Consider the following 22,400-nt stretch of genomic DNA (forward strand, 5'->3'; position numbering starts at 1 on the left):
TCTCTTACCCTATTTTACAGAGCAGTGGTCATCTAGAAGTATTGGCTTTAGTATTTGTGTGTCCTTGTACTTAAGCCACCTTTTCAAAAATGCACTTGACTGAAGACAGTTAAAGGGCATGTTTGATTTTGAACATGAATTTGTGAGAGGACGTCGTTAGATTGCCCTAGGAATTTAAGTAAACTGACTTCAATCCCCTTCAAGGAGAATAGTGGAACCTTTGATGTGCTTTTAAGTTTCGACCAATGTCTCATCCCCACCCCAGTGCTTTTAATGAAACACACATTCATATGCAAACAGGACATTTGAAATAATCATCTATAATTACAGAATAATACGATATACATGATTGCAACACTCCCCGCAATTTATGAAATAAATGTTGCACAGATACACCTCAAGAGAACAAAAGACGAATCATATTCATACAGAAAAAGAGCATCTGAAGTGGTTGAATTTAGGCGAGGCATATGCACAATACAACTATTCTGATAACAAGTTTGAAAGCAAAATTTACTTTCACACAAAGTACAACCTTAAATACCAGGTCAAAAAACAAGCAGCAAATGTGTGCATGAAACGTATGAAACCGTCCTGCAGTGAGTGTTTTGTTTTCACTAAAACACACAAATGATCACAAACAACACGACAGAAAAACATTAGGAAGCATTATAAGCAACAGTAATTGGCACACATTCAAAAATAAATGACATTCAAGGAAAAGAATATTTAGCGGAGTCTGATGATGAAAACCTGATGAAATGATACAGTGTCTGTATGATTGGCATCTGTTTGCATGCTGTGAAGTGCCATGATTTGCAATATTAATACTGATTTGTTCTGAACCCAGAATGAGTTATGTTCCTGTTTAGGGTGGAAGAAATGCACACACATTATGTCTGCAGTACAAAGCGATATTATGCACACCCCTATAAAATATTCAAATGTGATTACAGCTAAGAATATAATATTTACATAATTAATATAAGCACTTTCCCGCATGTGTAGCATTGCCAACAATTCTTTTTGCACGGTTAAAATATGCATATGGACAAAAGTAGGAATTAATTGAATAGTTCGCCCAAAAATATGCAAGGTTTTTCACATATGTATTTGTGAGCCACATAAATTGGCTTCCTGAACAAAACTGATCCAAAATAATAATTTAACTCACAGTTAATAATGCATTGCACTTCTGACTCGCATTGCAAATTAAATATTGTATGACTTTTGAGAACTTAGAATATAGTGCATGAGTCAAATATGGATACATTTTTTTTTTTTTTTTTGACAGATGTGGCCACATTGAGCTATTATTGAAAGAGGGGCATTGAAAATTCTCCTTGATTCTACATACAGTACTAGTCTGGATCATCATGAAGGTAAGTAAGTAAAGTTCATTTTTGGGTGAACTATCCCTTTAGACATTATGAAAACCTCTAATATAGACTTAAAAAAAATCAAAAATGGGGTGAGTTTAGGTAATGCTGTGACAAACACTGGGCACATTATTCAAATAATATGGAATGTAACTGAATTTAGATAGAGTGGCTGAAAGGAACCCCTGCCTTTGACACAAGAGCAATATCTCAAACACTCCAACCATGTTAGGAAAAGTTGCAGAGTAACACTCTAGGTAGTGGGTTATTGTATCTTATTATTTAACAAAAGCCATGTATTAAAAGAAATGTACATGACTAAACACTACAAGAAAAATGAAATCAAATAATACACTGAAAATGTGGCAAGTGCAGTATAAATTTAACTGTGAAAAACGAAGTATAAAATTAGAGAAATACAACTTAAATAAAGTGGTAGGCTTGTTTTCATATACGATGAGTTCTTATTAAACCTTAATGTTACATAAATTATGGTCAAATCTCCAGTGTCATTTTTAGGGTTCCCTAAAGTACATGTTTATGATTTATTATACCTGTGACTTGAGTCAAATAACAGATTTAATTTCGACCAAAATTGAGCATAAGAAAAAATACAAAATCTTTAATATTCCATTTAGTTTTTGTCCAGATTAACAAATATATATATATATTTAAAAAAAAAAAATCTTTCAACATACATATAGTTTTGTCTTTTAGTAAAAAATATACGTTTCTCATTAGTGTGGTCATGATTTGGATTATAGATATATTATTCATTTTTATATTACGGGTCAAATATAAGACAAAGAAATGCATTACAGGTGAAATCTGAGAAAAGAGCTGAATATTGATTCAACTGCGCACAGCCATCGAGCAAACTAAAATACTGCAAAGTACAAAGACAGGGCCAGTAATGTTTATATTTGTCCATTTAACATTAAATGAAGGTAGCAAAATGTTTTTCAGTGTAAATTTGAGGAGAAATGCCTTTTCTCCACCCTTCAGATAGAATGAGCAGTGAATTATGAGTAAAATGGTCCAATTCAGCCGTGTGACAGCCGTCGCTGTAGTCAACAGTTTTTTGTTGTTGTTTTTGTTTTGCGGCATACTGCCATGTTCAGCGGCATCAGGCAAAGGGATTCTCTGGTTTTAAGGTGCTGTTGTCAATGTCATGGCAGTTTTTGCCATTCAAGTGTTCTGTGTGGCCATCGATGCTGTAACAGCCCTGGACCTCTGTAATGGAGGACGCTGTGTACGACGCAGATCTCAGAGCATCAGATTGTGTGATGGCGCTTCCAAACTGTATGCGGTACTGATTCCAGTGCCTTCTCAAAACTGCTTGGACCTGAGGAAGATACGGACAGATGATCTGCTGAGTCAACAGAAATCACTCATCATGGAGCATGAATAATCCATTATCTTCTCGGTCTGAGCCATTAACAATTCACTCTTTCCAAAAAACTAAACAAAAACAAAACATCTCCCTTTTGGAGAGGCTGTAATGATCATAAATCATAAGATTTATTTCATAGTAATAGTTGATTATCATAGGTAGCTAGGTAGGCCAAGGTAACATTTCTCATTTAGTTTAACTTTTTACTAAAATTGTCTAAAACTAAAATAAAATATTATTACAAGAATATGAATTACAAACGCTACAAAATTAATAAAACCTTAACCAAAATTAGAATGTATAAAATAAAAAATGATTCAAACATCTATAATTGTATTTCAGTGACACTGTAAAAATAACACTGGCTGTTGCTTAAATAACCATATGGTCATGCATATTTTTTGCATTTTTTTAAATTAAAATAATTACTATACTATTTCTATTTTATTTGTTTTCTCTTGTACACAAACCAAGCGATACTTTACTTAATTAGTGACAAATTGATGACAAATTAAGTCACCAAAATTCAAAATATATAGCAAAAAATGTATTGTCACATGTACTTTCTTATATATTCGATTTAGATTTTCCTTATACAGTTTGAAAACAAATAGCAAACTGTCTTTCAGCTGACACATATAGTATATCGTCATACTGACCAGCTATCCATTAAAGCATGTAGGCTGTATTAACTGCTGGACTGGTAATATTATCCGTAATAGCTTCTGCATGCCTTATACCACAGTGCCTCTAAAACAGCTCAATGCAAAAAGAAAATTATTTGGACAGGTTCCCTCTGAGTCAGGCATTCGTATCGGTACATGTGGACATCTGCCAATGTTTTTAAGATTTAAACAGCCAGTACAAAATCTCCATATCTGAGCTTTGCTTTCAAGGAAAAGGATGTTGCACAAGCCATAATTCCTTGCAGATAAACAGGAAATGTTTCATTTCAGCTGGGTAAACACTTACCTCTCCGTTGAAAAAGCAGAAGATTGTGGCTACCAACAGTCCCTAAAAATAAATCAGAAATGCATGTGAGCAATAAACTGCTATCTTGCACTGCTAAACTATAATCTGCTATATCGCAAGCTCTCGACTAATCATTTCCTGGATGATGTTGAGGACGGTTCTCTCTTGTGTTTTGACACATTTTGCCAGAGCGAGTGCTCTTGATGTGCACAGAGAGTCATTTGGGATGACAAGCCTGTTTTGTTGCATTATTCATTGTGCCGACTCAGCTAGGTCTAGCAGTACCAGCTGTCCAAGGCTTCTCACAGCAGACTACAAATGATTCTTTTCTTGCTGCTGAACACCTACCCATCTCAATATAAATGTTCAGGAGTCAGGCTTTTATGAGGCAAGTGAACTGATCCTAACAGCTACTTCTGCAAATAAATAGTTCACCCCCAAAAAAGGTTGTTTCTTTTGTTATTTGCTGTTATTTTTTCAGTACAGCACAATTAAGATTAGAAATATCCGTGAATAACGACTTGCACTTGAAAAGGCTTGGGTGAAAACTGTTCTTTTGTTTACCACAAGCCAAAAAACAAACAAACACAGAACCGTTTAGGAACACAATGAGGGAGAATAATTAACAGCAGGATTTCTAAAGTGACGAGTTTTCCTCTGTGGCTAATCTACAGAGCCGCAGGACATTGATGTCATTTGTTTTACAAGCTTTTTAAGTCACTAATGGCAAAGTAAACTTAATTATAGGCTGTTAATCTTTTGCCAGGCAAAAAGACAAAGAGATTGGGAAATCATATCTTGTAGTAATAATAAATAGAAAATCAATTTGGTTAAAATCAAACACCCAACAAGTGGAAAGTACAAGTAAACGTTTGGCATTGGCAAATATTTCAAGTTTGCAATTAAAAAATATTGGTTTCCAATGTTGAGAATGATATTCAGACACTTTCTGATATAAGTGACATGAAACATAAACCATCAGCTAAAGAAAACATCTTGTTCTACTGATTTTTTTGCTTTAGTGGAAAATTTAGCTAATTTCAGATTTTTATCTAATCAGCTTAAAGTTTCAGAACTCCAGTGGCAAAACATAACACTTTACAAAAGATCACTAGAGGAAATAACAGATTACCCCCCCCCCCCCCATTTTATATATTTGTTCCATTATGTATACTGTATAACAATTTAGGTGATACATTTTTTTTTATCTAGTTTTTATTTTATTAATTTTTAAGTTTTCTTTTCTTCAGAATAAGGTTTTTCTCTTTGCTAACTAAATTTTTAGACCTTTCTGTGGTTTTATCATAATCTTTTTCTTTTAAAGAAAATAATACCTTTATTCAGCAAAGATTAATTAAATTTATCAAGAGACGGTGAATACATTTACAAAAGACTTCTATGTCAGTTAAATGCTCTTCTTTTAAACCTCTATTCATCAATCCTGCAAAGAAAGTATTACAAAAATATTTAGCAGCACAACTGTTTTGGAAATCTATAATAATGAGAAATGTTTCTTGAGCTTTAATTCAGCACATTAAATGAATTCTGAAGGAGTATGTTACACTGAAGACTGAAGTAATGATGCTGAAAGTCATCACAGGGAAAAAGAAACAACATTTGATAATATATTTGAATAGAAAGCAGATATCTTCAGTTCTAATAATATTTCATAATATTAATGTTTTTACTGTATATTTAGTCAAATAAATGCAGCCTTGATGAGTATCCGTAATGATGAACGTATCCGTAAGATTACATGGAGACTGATTTGACTGCTTACCTGATAATGCATTAGGATATGCATGATGTAGTCATAGATTTCAGAAGACACGCGTCCCCCAGGTTTGTACGGGAGGAGAACGTACTGGATGCCCAGCAGTGGAACCAGAATGAGCGTGGCTCGGACAGCTTTCATATACAGACTAGACTCTGCTTGATGCGTTACTTTCAGTTTGGTGATGAGAACTCGTACGATGTTCAGCAGAAAAAACAAGTTCACCTGGAAGGACAGGCAAGATGAATGGCAAACACAATCCCAAAAAGATCCCAGCTGGCTGGCAGATGTCAGAAGAGAGTTTCTGTGAGATGTAGGTACAGTAACCTCAAACTAGTTTAGGATCCTAGTGTTCTTTTTAATGTCCTGATACATATAAACATTGTGCTCGGCCAAACTCAGATTGGCAAGTACAAACTTATGGATGTAATTTGTGCAAATAATACGAAAAGATTATAATTAATCTTGCACAAAAAGATGTGTTTAGAAAACGAAAAAGGACAAAAACATCCAGATGTCTTACCAGCAGTGCTGCACAGATAGGGCCATGAATAATGTATAGCAGAGAAGTACTTGAGCTGATCCAACAACTGCGGATTGGGAAGAAAAGGATTAGCCAAGCCATTGATATGGATGCTTAAACAGGAGTATTATTTTGTACAATAATTATTTTACTTCACATGGATTTAGGTAAGAATCTTGAGTGTTGCTTATAAGAGTACAAATGACAAAAACTAATCTCACTGTGATATCCTACATTAACCAAAATAATGATAAATGTAATTTAAAACTGCATACCAAGAATACTCACTTATCATTGTAGTAATAACTTCTGGCTACGGCATGTATTGTAGCGGGTATAAGAGGGAAACCTGTAAAACCGATAGAGATTGAAAGATTTTAGATTTAGTTTATGCAATTAATGCTGTAAATAACTGTTTATTCAAAAACTCACCCCATCCAAGAAGGTAATACCACATTAAATGCTGTTTTTCAGCAAAAACTGCCACAACAATGAGTGTGTGTAAGTAAATCCCTTCACAAAGCATCCAGAAGTAGTTGCATCCAAAGATGTAGAGATGGATAAACTGGGATACTTTGCAGCTGATCTGAAGAGAAGCGACATTTAAAAATGATTTGCACGGCAGATTGGTGACATGCTGTAATGCGTTTAAATGATCAAAGAAAAATGAAAATACTGTCATTTATTTATTCACCCTTTTGTTCCAACAGGTTAATCTGCATTGTATGGCAATACTTGCAAAATTTGTATTCAAATATGTCCCCCTTTAATTAAAAAAAAAATGTATGTAGGCTTTTTATTGCTGCAAGATTAAACAGTAATGTATGTGCAACTTTATAACGGTTCTGAGTTCTCCCTTCAAAATTTTTCTCAATACTAGAATTGTCTGAATTGTGAGATTCTTGATTCATAAACTCATAATTTCCATGATGGAAACAAAAAACATTAAACCAAATACTTTTCTTTTTTTTCTTTTTTTGTAAAAAGAGGAATTGTAAACTCGCAATTACCAGTTCATAACTAGCAATTGCAAGATATAAACTCACAGTTCCGTGAAAAAAAAGTCTAAATTATGAACTCGCTTTTGCAAAGAAAAAGCGAGTAATATACAGGTGAGTAAAAAATTATAAGTTACTGTCAATAAACGCCACTTACTGGATTTTCCTGAACTAGTTCTTGGTTGTTTGCCACTCCTGTTAACCAAATGATAGTGTTGATGGAGTTTAATACAAAGGAAAAGAAGAGGTTTTTGTGCAGGGTAATTCTCTGGCAGCTCAAACTCCTATAGGCACAAAAACGACAGCAAAATAATTGTTATAAACCATTAAAACTTGAATACATAGTGAAAGAGACATTTGCACTTACTTGAAATGAAAGAATATGCTTAGCGAGATGAACAAAGATGTTAAAGAGAGCCCATGACCAATTAGCGCCAAGTAGAACAAATTCATTGCAGTCTGCAGTCACACAAACAATAGTCATGAAGTGTTTATTCTGCAAGCCAATTCAAATGTGTGTTTATATTCGCAAGTGTTTATAGTGTTCGTGATCATACCCTGCGTCCTTCAGTAGTGTGCAAATTACATCTGGTGAAATTTGTCCATGTGCGATTACTCTCAGGATGCAAGAACCAGTGCCCGCTTTCTGTACATATTTTGGTGACCATTTCTGCAAAGAAACAGAAGTAAACCTAAACGTGCTACTAAGAGAAGCATCAATATGGAGTGTAGAGATGGTGGAAAGATTCATTAGTTTGTCAACTTTTAGCAACATCTTGAGATATGGTACTGTATGTCATAATACTCCTGTCTTGTATTTATTGGTTTTATATGTTAAAATTGTAAAAAAAAAAAAAAAAAAAAAAAAAAATAATAGCTAGTGTAATATAGATATTTTCCCAAGCAATTTTTTACGATTAATTTTAGAAAGTGAAATTTACAAAATGTATTGGAAAAAAAAGAAATAGAATTAGATTATTTTCTGCTATGTTTCTAAGCCCTTAATATTTAAAGTTAAAAACTATTAAAGTAATTAATAGCTTTACTGCCAAATGTATTACATTTTGAAAATGTAAAACATGCTCATCCATTCACATTACTTCAGGGCAGAAAATAAGTCATATCAAAGTTTTAACAGCCATTTAGCGTATGGATTTAGCATGATTTGATAGTGAGGGATAATGGAGTGAAAGAATTAACAATAATGTATGTGTATTTGGCAGATGAGTAGAAAGCACTTACACTAAACCTTATAAATTGAATATATTTACCTGTAGGGTCAAAATCATGGAAATAGTCAGGGCAGTGTTGCTCAGATGTTATGCCGGCCTCTGTGTCCTCCCAACACAACCATCCATCCCAGGTCATGTTGCATGCCGGGCCAACTAGATATAAAAAAATAAAAATAAATGCCCCAAAAAATGGTTTCTGTGGAGAATGGGAAACTGCAACTTCCTGTTTTCATGATCACTATTCTTAGTCCTGCCAGCCTGTTCCAGAACCAGTACCCTGTCAGCTATAGGTGAGCTGTACCCTACGAAAAGCACTCCAAATCAGTTATTGTTGTGTCTTGTTTAGAATGCTTAGAAGGAAGTCTACTAGGTTTTGGAACAGAGCTAATATTTCACAGCTGTCCTGCCACTCAGTGGGGCCAAATGCACTCTTCCTAACAGAATGAATATGAGCCACCTGAGGCTTTGTGTGTTCTTGCTGTACTAATTAGACAGGATGACAAAAACTACTGTCAACGCTGGCAATACATAGTCTACGGGAGGCTTATTGAAAATCAGATTGAATTGTTATTGTTATTTTAGCATGACACATGTGCGTGCTTGCTGTAAAATATGAGTAGAAAATTGTTATGGCTATTTGGCTAGAAGGAACTGGCTTGAAACTGCTGTGTGTCATTTCTGTGTCACCAGTAGCATCAAATCTATAACTGCAGAATGAATATCTGTAAAGTAACATGAAAACTGCACATTGTCAGGATTCAGAATAATATAACTTGATCTCTGTCTTGTAACAACTCCAATATGTAAAGTATCTACCTCTTCTGTCTTGACCGCTGTCCTTCATGATCTTCTGATAGCACTCGAACTGTGCCGTCACAATCTTGTTTCTGGTAACACCAATGTCGTGGTACACATTTTGAGGATGTTGTTGCTGGCTTTCGTTTACCTCAGGACTGGCTAGAACAATGAACTACAAACAACAGGCACATTAGGAAAGTCCTGCCTGAGAACAGACTGATTTCACAAACAATTTGATTTTCACAAACAATCATCTTAATCAGCTAAATGAAAAATAAATACCACATGTAGTTATTCTATATATATATATATATATATATATATATATATATATATATATATATATATATATATATATATATATATAGAATTTGGTTGATGATATAACCGTTCCCGACTGTCAAAATTCAAAAGTTCCGAAATTTTTTCTCGCAGCTAGAATTGTCTGAATTGTGAGATTCTTGATTATATATATATATATATATATATATATATATAATATCAAGAATCTCACAATTCAGACAATTCTAGCTGCGAGAAAAAATTTCGGAACTTTTGAATTTTGACAGTCGGGAACGGTTATATCATCAACCAAAGCAATTATTATTTATTATATATTAAATAATCGAGCCAACTTTATATTAGGTGGCCTTAACTACTATGTACTTAAATTAAAAAATTGTGTTCATATTGTATTGTAAAACACTTTTGCTGCTATTGAGGTGGGATAGGGGTAAGGTTAGGGAGAGGGTTGGAGGTATGGGTAAGTTTAAGGGTGGGTTAAGGTGTAAAGTATGGGTCAGCAGTGTAATTATAAATGTAATTACAGAAATTAAATACAGATGTAATTACATGTAGTAGTTTTTTTAAATATAAGTACAATTTAAAAACATGTATGTACACAATAAGTACATTGTACTAAATTATTAATTAAATTGTAAGTACATAGTAGTTAAGGCCACTTAATATAAAGTGGGTCCAAATATTCAGTTAATGTTTACTTTGGGTAATTTAATTCTTAATATGAGTTTAATTTTAGTTTTACTTTTAATTAGTTAACTATAAACCAAACAGGTAATCTCATTGACTCATTAGTAACGTTTTTTTTTTTTTATAAAGACTGAAAGAGTTGTCTGAAGCTTAATGATGGTGACATTTATTAGTGAAGATTATCATGTTGAACAAAACGCATAAGAATGATACACTTTTATTGGTCACAGAACGGATTTCCTGCAATAATCTGAAAGCCAATGAAATCCTATTGTTTTTATGTTGCTGGAACATGCAAGGGGCTGGCCTTCAAAAATAATTATTACTGCACCACTCTATATGTAAAAACTACAGCATCTGAAACATTTTAATAAAAAAAGATGTTGCATATAATCTTTTACCTTAGTGACAGATCCCAGCAGAAACAGACAGATCGTCCAGCAGCTAGCTGTCATCATCTTTGGCATTTGCAATGACCCACTCTCAACCTGCAAGGAAGGCAATGTCAATAAAACACTGTGCACAGTTCTAAGGGCTCTTATGATGCTATTGACAAAAACAGAAGTACTTGTCTTCATTTCTAGCTTATTGCAAACATACACCTACACTGAAACATACAGACACACATGCACAGAATACAAATTTGTATTATCTGATGGTTACTTCAGTTCTTCTAACACTTATCAAGCTGGAATCAGTTCACTTAAATAGATAGTTTGAACCAATACACATCAAATGCCCTGTGTCTAATGGGTAAATGAACCCTATGACAAATCCTTAGTTTAATGGTGAAAATGAAATTATTCAAATAATTCACATTTTTGCTCAATTATATCAAGCCATTGTAAATACAGCTTGAATATTCACTGCTCAGTCCTGCGTAGAATGGATATTTTGTGATTCTAGCCAGGTCGAGCAAACCCTTTAACCTAGATTGTGCAGTTTCTTCAACTCCCAGTTCACAAAGAACAGTTTAGTCAATGAGGGACCCTCATATGCAATAGAAAATATTGCGTAACAAAGAGTAGCTGATGTGAAGAAACGTTGCCTGATATTACCAAACAATGTCCCTTGAGTGCTCACATGGAAGTTATGGCATGTCTTCAGGTCTGTTTGGACTTACACTGCTCATATTGGGTCACACTCTTTCAGGAGTGTAGAGGGAAAGCAAAGGGGGGTATTGCAAATTAGAAACAGATGGTAAGAGCGAGTTGTAATGTTGCCCACAATGCAGCATATCATGAAACAGCACCAGCGGATCTCAAGGACCACTGCTCGTAGCTGCGTCATTGGCTGCAGCTGAAGTAATGGTGTTTATTTTTCCATTTGAGGGAATAAACATGTAGGATAGAGCCTTTGTGAGCCACTCTGAAGGCTGGCTGGTCGTGCTGATATCTGTCCTCTACTGATATCCACACTCTTTTATCTTCTGTTGATCATGGTGCTTGAGCAAACAGCAGTGTTTTCCCTTGCCGATGAAACCTTTGAGTGCAAGCACATGAAACTGGATGCGTGTTATGGTCATTTTAACGACTTGAATTTGACACAGATAAATTCGGATGTGGCGAGATGGAGCAAGTTCAGTTTGTACTTTGTACTTTAAAATAAATAAAAAATAGCCTTTGTTTTGCATTATAGCTGTTTTCAAGAGGTTGTGTTAACTTTCTGAATGCAATAACACACTGTAAAATATAATGAAGTGTAGCCTATATAATCTGAAATTCATAAAAAAAATATTTTGGGTACACACATGCTTACATATACTTGCACCACTATTAGACTGTTTAAATGGATTAGGAAACAGCACTTCCACTTCCTATCATACATTAAAGTGGATTGAAGAATATATGTACCGATGCATTCCTAATTCTATTTCTAATTCGTTTTTTTTTTTTTTTTCTGTCAGTAAAAGTGTGCAAAACTGGTTTGGGGGAGAATATAGTCAATAATCAGAATTTTTCATATTTGTGTGCTTGCATTACCATCATGTAGTTTTATAGTCCTCCGATTGTTTTGCATGTGTATAATTAATAAAATCTTGTGAACTTGAAGAATTCTTTCCCATAACTGTTTTATTACTTCGTTTCCTCGTTTTAGGATAACCTTTGCCACATTATACTGATTTGTCACTAGTTTTAAGTAAACTACAATGAAAAATATATTAGTGTCCACAACAGTGGCAGATAAAGTTAAGCAGTTCTAAGCGTGCATTGTAATTATGTTATAAGATAAAGATAACTTTTTTGGCTTTCGATGTTAGAATAATTAAAAGCATTTTCGGTTACAATTATCATACTTGCTCCCATCTTCCATACGCCCTTGTTTTAATAAACACCTATTTTCTTTATTTTTATTCCTAATATTTTCCCTGTATGTCATGAGAGGATCTGTACATACCAGTACTGGTGAACATGTTAAGATTCTTAAAAATGTGCCTAGATCTAATTCATTTGTATTGTGGTCACTGCAGACATTAAATCATTCATGTCTCGTGGAGAACAATTCAGAATGAGCAGGAAATAATCTAGGGTAAGTGCACGCACACTCCTCTGAGTAATGACCAGTCATCTCCATCCTTACTTATCCAACAAACGGAAATCCAATAACAAAATTTAATAACACTTGTTGGGGCCATTATTCATATAAGCGAAAATGACACATTTTCTTGCAAACATGCAATCTGATAAATGTCGGAGCGTTCCAGACTATTTCACTGGTGTGTTACCTTAATACAGTTGCAATCGATGTACAAAAAGGTCACTTTGTTGGTAAGGCAATCTCCTTTTATTCCTCAAGTAATATTTAAGATTTTGACATTGTGGTACTCAATCCAGACCATGTACAGTATCATACTTTTATTGATCACGCGTGAAGTCTTGTATTTATACAAAACACTCAAATCTAAAGTGGCACAGGACTTGTAAGATTTATGTGCTTTATCAGTGCTATTGTTTGGCATGCAGTTGTAGCTTGTAAACATCCTACAGTGACCAAAGGATGTTTGCTTTCTGTTCAAGTTTCTCATGAGCATTCATAATTACCTTTTTCTATTTTAAGAATAACCCCAGCTTGCTCAGAATTTCCACAATGTGATCTGCAGCGATTAAACTTATCGCTCAGCCACATACTCGACCCAGTGGCACATACAGATGTAAATATGCCCTGCATACAATTTGTCATTTCAATCTCCTTTCCCTTATAGATGCATATGTAAACACTGCAACTGTGCACTCAAGATAAAGAACCTTAAAATATATTGAATTGAAATCCAAGAAAATTCTGTCAATATTTACTCCTAATTTTGTTCCCAAAAAATTGCTGCTGTGTTTGATAAATTCCACACAGCTCCATACACTGCTGCCAAGCTCTGAAAAGGACACCATAAAAGTAGCCCATATGAGTCATGCATACATACATAGAAAAAAACTAAAGGGCAACAGCTGTCTTCGCACCAAATATTCTCAGCTGTAACCTGCCATCTGATTTGCTCATAACAGCCCAAAGCCCAAAGTTCACTCCTTTACACCCGTTCACTCCACCCCTTTGTTTTGTCAGGGCACCTCAAACCCTCAAACCATCCTTTCATGTGATTCCACTCTTGTGGATTTTTTTTATCATTTTGTTGGTTGCAGCTGATGTGTATTAGCTGTACATGAAAATGAAGCCAACATTGGCTCACAGCTAGCCTTGGGCACAACCAGATGTTGAGCTTTACAAAGCGAAGCATAATGAAGTCATGCAGATACTGGGGAACACGACTGGCAATGCTGCTCTGAATTGTCTTAGAAGGCCTAAGTAGGAGGGTGGATTGTAGAACAGACCATTAGAAAATGCCAAACTCTTACTTTGTCTGATCCATGTGCCCTTCCACACCCCTACACAACCATCCATCACATGTGTAATGATGTATATAATGGTTTTAGTTCTGCTTTATAGGAAGGAATGGCTATGATGCCCGTAAATAGCTTCAGAATTTTTTTGTATGTCTTTGTTTTTAAAAATTAACTGAATCATCAGATTCATGTGCATTAACATCCTCTAACAGTACTGTAATGCAATGGTTAGTAGCTGCCTTTTCTTGTTGATTTAAGTATTTTTTATAAAAAAAAAAAAAAATGTAATCAATTTCAAAATGTAATGTGCACAATTTTTTTTTATCACAGTTATTACCAAATACCGTTTTTTATATATGTTGTAAGTAAACTCATATATAATCCAATCTGAGTATTTTTGTTGTGTTTGTTGTTAAATGACACTTTTTTTTCTCACAAAAGTTGCATTTATTTGATCAAAAATACAGTAAAAAAATTATATTGTGAAATATTATATCAATTTAAAACAACTGTTATCTATTAATATAATTTCAAATGTAATTTATTCCTGTGACGACAAAGCTGAATTTTATATATATATATATATAAATGCATACATTTCTGTCTGTCTGTCTATCTATCTATCTACCTATTTTTATTTTAGACCTGAGATCCATTTTTGAGAAACAGTTGAGAACCACAGTAGATTCAAGCTTGTCATATTTGTTTTCTATGAAATAAACGTAATAAGGTTATTTTAATGTCAGGTTATGATGGTTTCAACAAAAGCAGCTAATGCAGTGCAAATTTGAGGGATTATGTAATCCTGAGGGTCAGGTTCGTCTAGATAGCTGCAGGATATTACAAAAGAGGGTGTGAAACACCCATACACTGTAACACAACCTGATGAATATACCAACTTAAAATAGAGCCAGAGAGTATGAAAAGCAGCATATAAAAAGTTGAGGATTAAGCAAAAAAAAGTATAAATGTTTCATTCAGACCGAAAGCTACACCAGCATCTGCCAAATCAGGTAAGCAAATTGCTGTTCTGAAATACAGCAGCTAACTACCTGGACAAATCTACTAATGTTGATGCTTGGTAATGTGAAGTTGAACCACCCTTTCCTGCCTAGTACAGCTGAATATGCAGAACCCCAGGGGCGACCATTATCCTCCAGTGTGGCTACTGATACAAACACCCCAAGGAGAACAGAAATAAAACAGGGTGGCATATATAGTTACAGAAATACACATTTAAAAATAAAGCCATCACAAGCTGCTCCAGAATAACACCTGCAGATGAAATACATATTCATAGCTAACCATAATTAATCCCCTAAACTGTTTCCACTGTTTGTCATAACTTGGTCTTGAGTGTCTGGATTCAGATACATGTCATGATGGAAAATTTGAAAATGATCTTTATGCATAGGCGAATTTACTAAACAGGTCAACCAGATGCTTAAAGTGCTAGTTCACCCAAAAATTAAAATTTGTTTTGCACATCAGAATCCACCAACATATTTGTTTGTTGTTCTGGATTGTTTTCGCCCGTGCATATTTCTCTCCTGATTCATACAGTATGGCTTTCACTGCAAGCAATAGGGCTCATATTTTAAACAGAACAGCAATGCTTTGGAGTAACAAACATCTTAATGATGATTTTTTTCTTCACAATACATCAGTTGTGTAGATTGTGATGTTTTTATCAGCTGATTGGAATATCATTCTGACGGCACCCATTCATTGCATAGGATCCATTGTTGAGCAAGTGATATAATGCTATTTTTCTCAAAAACTGTCCTAACGATGAAACAAACTCATCAACATCTTAGAAGACCTGAGGGGGAGTAAATCTGCATCAAATATACATTTTTGGTGTAAAATATTCCTTTAATGAAGCATTCACCAAAGAAAATTGGCAGATCAAGTGACGGCACAAATTAAAATGAAATTCACACAAATATACCCCCGGTGCATTTTAGGACATTTGGCATCTGGTTGAGCTGTTCACTAAATTTGTCACTGTTTACAAAATTATAAATATCAAATTTTTTATTTAGTTTGTGTTGTTACTTGATTTTCAGACTTACTTTGGTGAGTTGGATGCTAAACAACTAGATAAAATGCATATAAAAAGTGGTATCAGCTGGCATGATTCAGATATTCCAATGTTTAGCTGACAGCATATTGCAACTAAGCATGTAGCATAGATACCCAAATCAAAGACAATTATGTAGAAGGATTGGCAAAGAAGAAAGTTTTTTTTTTATTTAATGAAGCATCCAAAACGACCTATTTTGCATATTCTGCATGAACAGACTTGTTACGCTGAATCAAAAAGAAGGACTAGGTCTCCTTTTATTTCACATGGCATTTTTAGGATGTATAAACAAACTGAAGAGACAATTAGGACTTTCTCAAACCACATTCACAGAACCTTGACCCTTTTGGGATTCTGAGGTCAGTAACCAAAATGAACTAATTCCCTCTACTTCACTGCTAGGAAATCTGACCAAACACATGCAAATATATTCCAAAAATATGTGTTTATAGAGGATCCCCAAAGACATCCTGCTGTGTATAGACAGCTAGTTCTATGTCTAACATTTAAAACCACTTCCTCTTCAGAACGTAACCCAGGACCAGAAGAGTTCTGCCTCTACAGGCCAACAGGCCAGGTTTCCTCTGAGCTATGAAAATAAAAGTTGACTTTGCTGCTTACAGGAGAGAGCGGCATTGCAGGTTTAGCACGAAAGGCTGCGGTCCAATAAGTTATGCAACTCAGGTGACACCTTTACCACGCTCCGTGAGAAGCAAACAAAAGCAAGAGATTAAGGGACAAAGAAAAGAGGAAAATGTTAAAATTAGAAGAGGAAGATCTTGTTCCACTTGGTGCTCCTAAATCATTTGGTGAAAAATGTAATCCCACTTTAGAGGAAGTGTTTGGCAGACACATGATGACCCAAGACTGACCCACTTGGAAGTGGGTGGGCTCTGATTCATCCACATATGTTGCCCGGAGCCCCCGCACTGCGAGTGGTGGCGGAGGCCAGTAAATCTTAAGGCCGCTATCCACCAACAGCAGTTTGTTTAGTGTATTATTTACACTGTCCAGCAACCCACACAATCCCATCATCTCCAGGGTCCAATTTTAACAATACTACAGTCCCATTCACTCAGTGTCATCAGTGACATGTTTGGCCATGATTAATCATACTGCAGGACAAATCTGGCTGCCAGTGTCTATAGGAAAATTCATATAAAACCCCGTTAATATTTTTAACACAAATTATATTATGTGAAGATTAGAATTGGAAAAATATAAATATTTGTAAAATATTTTGTGTGTGTATATATATATATATATATTCCCTCCTTATAGGATTATAAATAAGAATATTTTCAGTGTAGTTTCCCAGTGGACCTCACTTCAAATATTTTATGATACCAAATACAATTTTACAAAATGGACATTTATTGACTCAAAATCGCAAACGAATACTTTTTTTTTTTTTGTCAGTATGTCAATATATAGACACTGATCAAAGGTTAATAATAAGGATTTTTTTAAGGTGTCTGCTCACGAAGGGTACATTAATTGATCAAAAATACAGTAAAAGCAGTAATACTGTAAAATATGATCTTTGATTTTAATATATATTAAAATATCTATTCTTATGATGAACAAAACTTTCGGAAGCTATTACTTTAGACTTCAGTTTCACATGATCCTTTTGAACTCACTCTAATATACAAATTTGGTGCTTAATTAATTATTAATAACGGTTCTTATTATTATCAATATTAAATACAGTTTTAGCTGCTTAAAGCTGCAGTCGGTAACTTTTGACGCTCTAGAGGTTAATAAACAGAATTGCTTGCATCTTGCAGAAGAACATCGTAGCCGGAGCTACTTCTCTCTGTTTATGTCTGAAGAATCACAAAGGTACTGGGTTACTCCGCCGCGGTAACCCCGAAGCAATCTAAAATAGTCAGAATATAAACACTTATTATATGTGCACCATAGTGATTCAGGACAAGCTAAAAACACGGTTTGGAAAATGGATTCATGGTGTACTCGCTTATTATATACATTTTTCTACATTTTGAACACAAACAAAGTTACGGACCGCAGCTCTGATTGGTTGTTTCTTACCGGGAGCGATGCATTTCTGCAAATGGCAATAGGACCATTGGGAGGAGCCAGAGGAGCTTGATTTTTTTCACAGATTATCTGTCTCATATTCTACTGTCAGGACATAATGACAGATTTAACAAATATGTAAAAATATATTTTTTACAAAAGTTACCTATTGCAGCTTTAATATTTTTTATTAACCCAGGGATCCTCAAATCTGGCTCGCGAGATTCACTTTCCTGCAGAGGTTAGCTCTAACCCTAATCAAACACACCTAATCATGCTCATCAGTGTCTTCAGGACCACTTGAAAATCACAGGTAGGTTAGTTTGATCAGCGTTGGAGCTAAACTCTGCAGGAAACTGGATCTCTTGTATCATGGTTTCCACAAAAATGTGAAGCAGCATATAGGTCAAACTACATGTGAATACAGCAGACAAAGCCATTTCATAAGGTTATACTTCGAGCAATAATTTTTTACCAAGTATTTCAATGCCCATTACTAGGGCTGCAACTAACGATTATTTTGATAATCGATTAATCTGTCGATTATTTTTACGATTAATCGATTAATCGGTTTATGTACTTATATTTTAGTTTTTTCCATTTTTTCCCCAAGTAAATTATTAATAAAGGGTCTTTATCATTCAGCATAGATTTTTAAGAGATTTTAACCAATTGTAAACAATCCTTCGAAAAAAAGTGCCAATGGTATGAAACCTGAATGGAACTCACAATTTAAAGTAAAATCCATCAGAAGGTTGTCCAGAAAAAAAAAAATTGGGACACACACAAAAAACCTGCTGTGTGAAAAAGAGCAGTGAATACTTAGAAAAGAAGTGCATTTTAAATATACTCAAACATTTACCTCTCTCATTCAGTTATAATTAGGCTGCAAGTCTGAATTATGAACTGGTAAACGACAAACTGATCACATAACATGTTTGTAAAGCTTTAAATGTTAACTGTTAAAAAGCAATGTTATCAGCTTTTACGATTAAACATTTGCAAACAACCTTGTACTGGAGAATCTGCACAAATAAAATTCTTAGGGGCCGTTCACATATCGCACCTAAAAACGCGTGGAAAACGCTAGTCGCGCCGCTTTCTCCTTCTTTCCAAAGCGCTCGGGCAGAAGCGCCCCTGAGGCGTCTGCCTTTGCTAAGCAACCATGACGTGCTCTCTCCATTACGTGCCCTCTCCATGAAGACCCGGAAATTTCAGCAAAGGATAAATGGATGCGGTGTGGACGCGCCTGGAAAAACGGGCGCATCGCACCGCGTGCGTGTCGCGACCGCGTCGCTTCCATTATGAGAGTGCATACTGCGCGCCTACATAGGAAATAACGAACTTGAGCACGCAAAAGACACGATATGTGAACGGTCCCTTAAACAGTTCAGTAGTGCAGAGTTTACAGGTTACTCTTCATTTTGAAGGCTCAAAGTAAAGTACTCCCACTTCCCGCTGAATGCTGCAGAGACGCTGTTCGGGATCACGTGACATAAAACGAGTCCAGCTATTGGCTATTCGCTACTTCACCTGCTGTACTGGCTGAGTAAAACCTCCGGTGGCTCATTACTGCCACACTTTGGTCACCGCAGATTTGAAATATGCACGAAATGAGCCGCTTATGGCAAATAAAATTTATTTAGCGACGAATCGATTACTAAATTAGTTGACAACTATTTTAATAATCGATTTTAATCGATTAAATCGATTCGTTGTTTCAGCTCTACCCATTACAAATGAATCAATTGTGATTTTGTGTTTAATGCAAAGTGATAATATCGCACTTCAACCCACATAAAACCTAATGAATCTGGAGAAAGGAAATGAAATGGTCCTATTAACCCGACTTTTTAATTCATGGAAAAAAAACTGAATCCCCTGATTGTAAATATTTTTTTTTTTTTCACCAATTCAAAACATTGAAATGATGTACTCTGACATTGCTGCTAATGAAAAATGCAAGACATATCATGGCCTGTCTTGCGGTGGAGATAGAGAAAACATTTACTTTGCAATTGCTCAGGGGTATTTTGAGCTCATGCATCTAATTATGACCAGTGTGCACAAATCCTATTAATCCAACCAGTGGGACTGTAAAGTATATTGCTCTAGAGCAGGCTTTCACACTGAGGACTGGATTGAGATAGCTATATTTGCAGTAAAACATTCTGGCATGGTTTACTGTCTGCTCTCCACGTTTCCGTGACGGAGGTAAGGGGTGAACCATGGTAATGGCACAGTAACTGAATGCAATGTCGCCAGGCCAGGAACACAGCTTTGTTCCACTGAAATTAAATCCTCCTTGAAAGCTGCACTCAACCCTGACAAACACATGCATGCTTTGGGGCTCTGCATTGAGATCCGCATAAAAGGCTCTCAAACGGCGAAGCTAAATAATTGATTCCCTTTTAAAAACATAATCTATGCTCTTTAACATATTCTGTGTGAGGATTAATTAGCGTTTCGTGCTCTAAGTAACAAATCCTCTTTCTTTAGGTCTCTTGCCAGCTAGCATTCCCTAAAGACGGTCACTAAACTTTTAATTTTGCAACTGATGGAGCTGAATCCATAGCACAAGTTGTTCATACCTCAGAACTATGTATAGGTCTGATTATGAAAATAAGCAATATTGGAGACTGCTTGTTTGTGCAAAATTCACTGTCATGATTCTAGGATGTTATGGTTGGTTGACGGAGCTTCTCTATGCCTTTGCTAAGGTATTCTGGGTGGTTTTTACCATGCTTCTGTGCCATTACTGGAGATTTCTGGGTGGTTAAATTGCTTCTGTACAGTAGGTCTGCTCAAGTTGCTCATGATTTAAGGTATTATTCATGCCAATAGCACAAACTGTGCATTAATTATACACCATAATTGAAGGTTTACATTTGAAAGTTTAAGATCTGTAACCATGAATATCAGCAAAAATGACTGATGCTTGCATTTGGGATTAAAGAGTCAAGCAACAGGAATGGGATAGAATTTCACATGAAAGATCTTCTGAAGATATTGAGCATCAGAGATGGTGTCATTGCATCATATGAGCAAAATTATTTTAGCATTCTTTCCTTCATCTGCTTGACAGTATTTCATCATGTACAAGCAGCTGTTGTGTAAAAAGCACAAATACCAAGACTATCTGTTGGCTAATTATCACAGTTCTTCCCCCTTGGAGAGACTGTCAGACCCCTTCTGTCAGGTTAGGTGTCAACAGACCTTGGTATCTCTATAGTTACTTCATGATACTGGTATTTTATCTTCTCAGTTCCTGGCACTGATGTAGGCTGGAAGGTTTTGGAATAATGATGAAGTACAACAATAAGAGCTACAGTTCAAAGACTGAATGGAAAATAAAAATATTTAGAGGTCCTCAAAATAATTCCTAGCGAATTCAGTTTAAGTTTGACTAATTTTATATCAAGGCAGACACTTTCTTTACAGAAAATATTAAACTAATCAAACAAACATTTTTTGATTACCTTTAAGTTGATTTTGCTTGCTCATACATTTCAAATCAAAAACCAAATATGTATTAATTTATTGGAAGAACGATTTAAATATAGCGGTTTGTAAATTAAAATTATGATCAATTTGTAAATGCAATCCAGTTGTGATCATTCTAATACTGATTATAGTCACTCACACATCGCATCTCAGCGGAGTTATGAAATTACTAAGACAAGAGCCAAACTACCCGTTATTACATTTTTTTTTATTTCGCTTTAATAGCGTCGACAGTCAAACATACAAAACCGCCGTTTATTTAATTATTCTTTTTTTTAGTCTAAAGCTGTCATTAATTCATTGGAATTCTTGGAGTCCGTTCAGTCAGCAGTTGTTATTTCATGACATGAACCCTGTTTGACAAAAAGAGAGGCTCCAGCTGCACTTGGTAAATTAATTCTCTGTCTGACCATATTTATTATTCACCAGTCATTCATCAGTATCAAGCATATCCTTACCTGCAGATTAAATCCAAGGTGTTCTGGAGATTTTCAGATAGAAACGAACGCGTCTTCTTATTTAAAAACACAAACAGTCATTACTTTCCTTCGCGACGTCACGATGGCATGAAACAATGTAGCAGTATCAGCGCGCGAGATGAAACAGCGCACGAGACGCTCAGAGTGTGAATGACGACGGCTGTCAGGCTGGAAGATATTCAGTGTAGTAGCTTCCTGTTACATCATCAGTTTTCCCCGCCTCAATGGCACACTGGAGCTTTCATTATACTGTTTGCTTTGTTATTTAAAATGATAAGGGTTGTCCTTGTTGCCAGTATTGAGTAATATTTATTAACGTGTACTTACTATAGGGTTATATAGATTACATATGCCTGTATATGTAATATATATATATATATATATATATATATATAT

General features: G+C 35.1%; 2 protein-coding genes across 3 annotated transcripts in view; one reads left to right on the top strand and one right to left on the bottom strand.

Annotated features, from left to right (window-relative positions):
* gulp1a (GULP PTB domain containing engulfment adaptor 1a) overlaps positions 1-22,400 on the top strand; it is a 161,516-nt gene that overhangs the window by 37,139 nt on the left and 101,977 nt on the right. For both annotated transcript variants that reach the window (XM_052565218.1, XM_052565217.1), the window contains exon 2: positions 1,295-1,382. The gene's annotated coding sequence lies outside the window, so the exon portion shown is untranslated. The remainder of the gene's footprint in view (positions 1-1,294; positions 1,383-22,400) is intronic.
* On the bottom strand, positions 305-22,210 carry calcrla (calcitonin receptor-like a). Its single transcript, XM_052565212.1, has 13 exons — positions 21,984-22,210; positions 10,461-10,547; positions 9,088-9,241; positions 8,311-8,424; positions 7,597-7,709; positions 7,407-7,498; positions 7,197-7,323; positions 6,474-6,627; positions 6,330-6,390; positions 6,042-6,108; positions 5,525-5,743; positions 3,745-3,786; positions 305-2,724 (listed from the first exon to the last, which is right to left on the bottom strand). The coding sequence occupies exons 2-13, from the start codon at positions 10,524-10,526 to the stop codon at positions 2,506-2,508; spliced, it is 1,428 nt and encodes a 475-aa protein (XP_052421172.1). The 5' UTR covers positions 10,527-10,547; positions 21,984-22,210; the 3' UTR covers positions 305-2,505.

This window comes from Carassius gibelio, chromosome B9 (genome assembly GCF_023724105.1).
Source record: "Carassius gibelio isolate Cgi1373 ecotype wild population from Czech Republic chromosome B9, carGib1.2-hapl.c, whole genome shotgun sequence".
NCBI lineage: Eukaryota > Metazoa > Chordata > Actinopteri > Cypriniformes > Cyprinidae > Carassius > Carassius gibelio.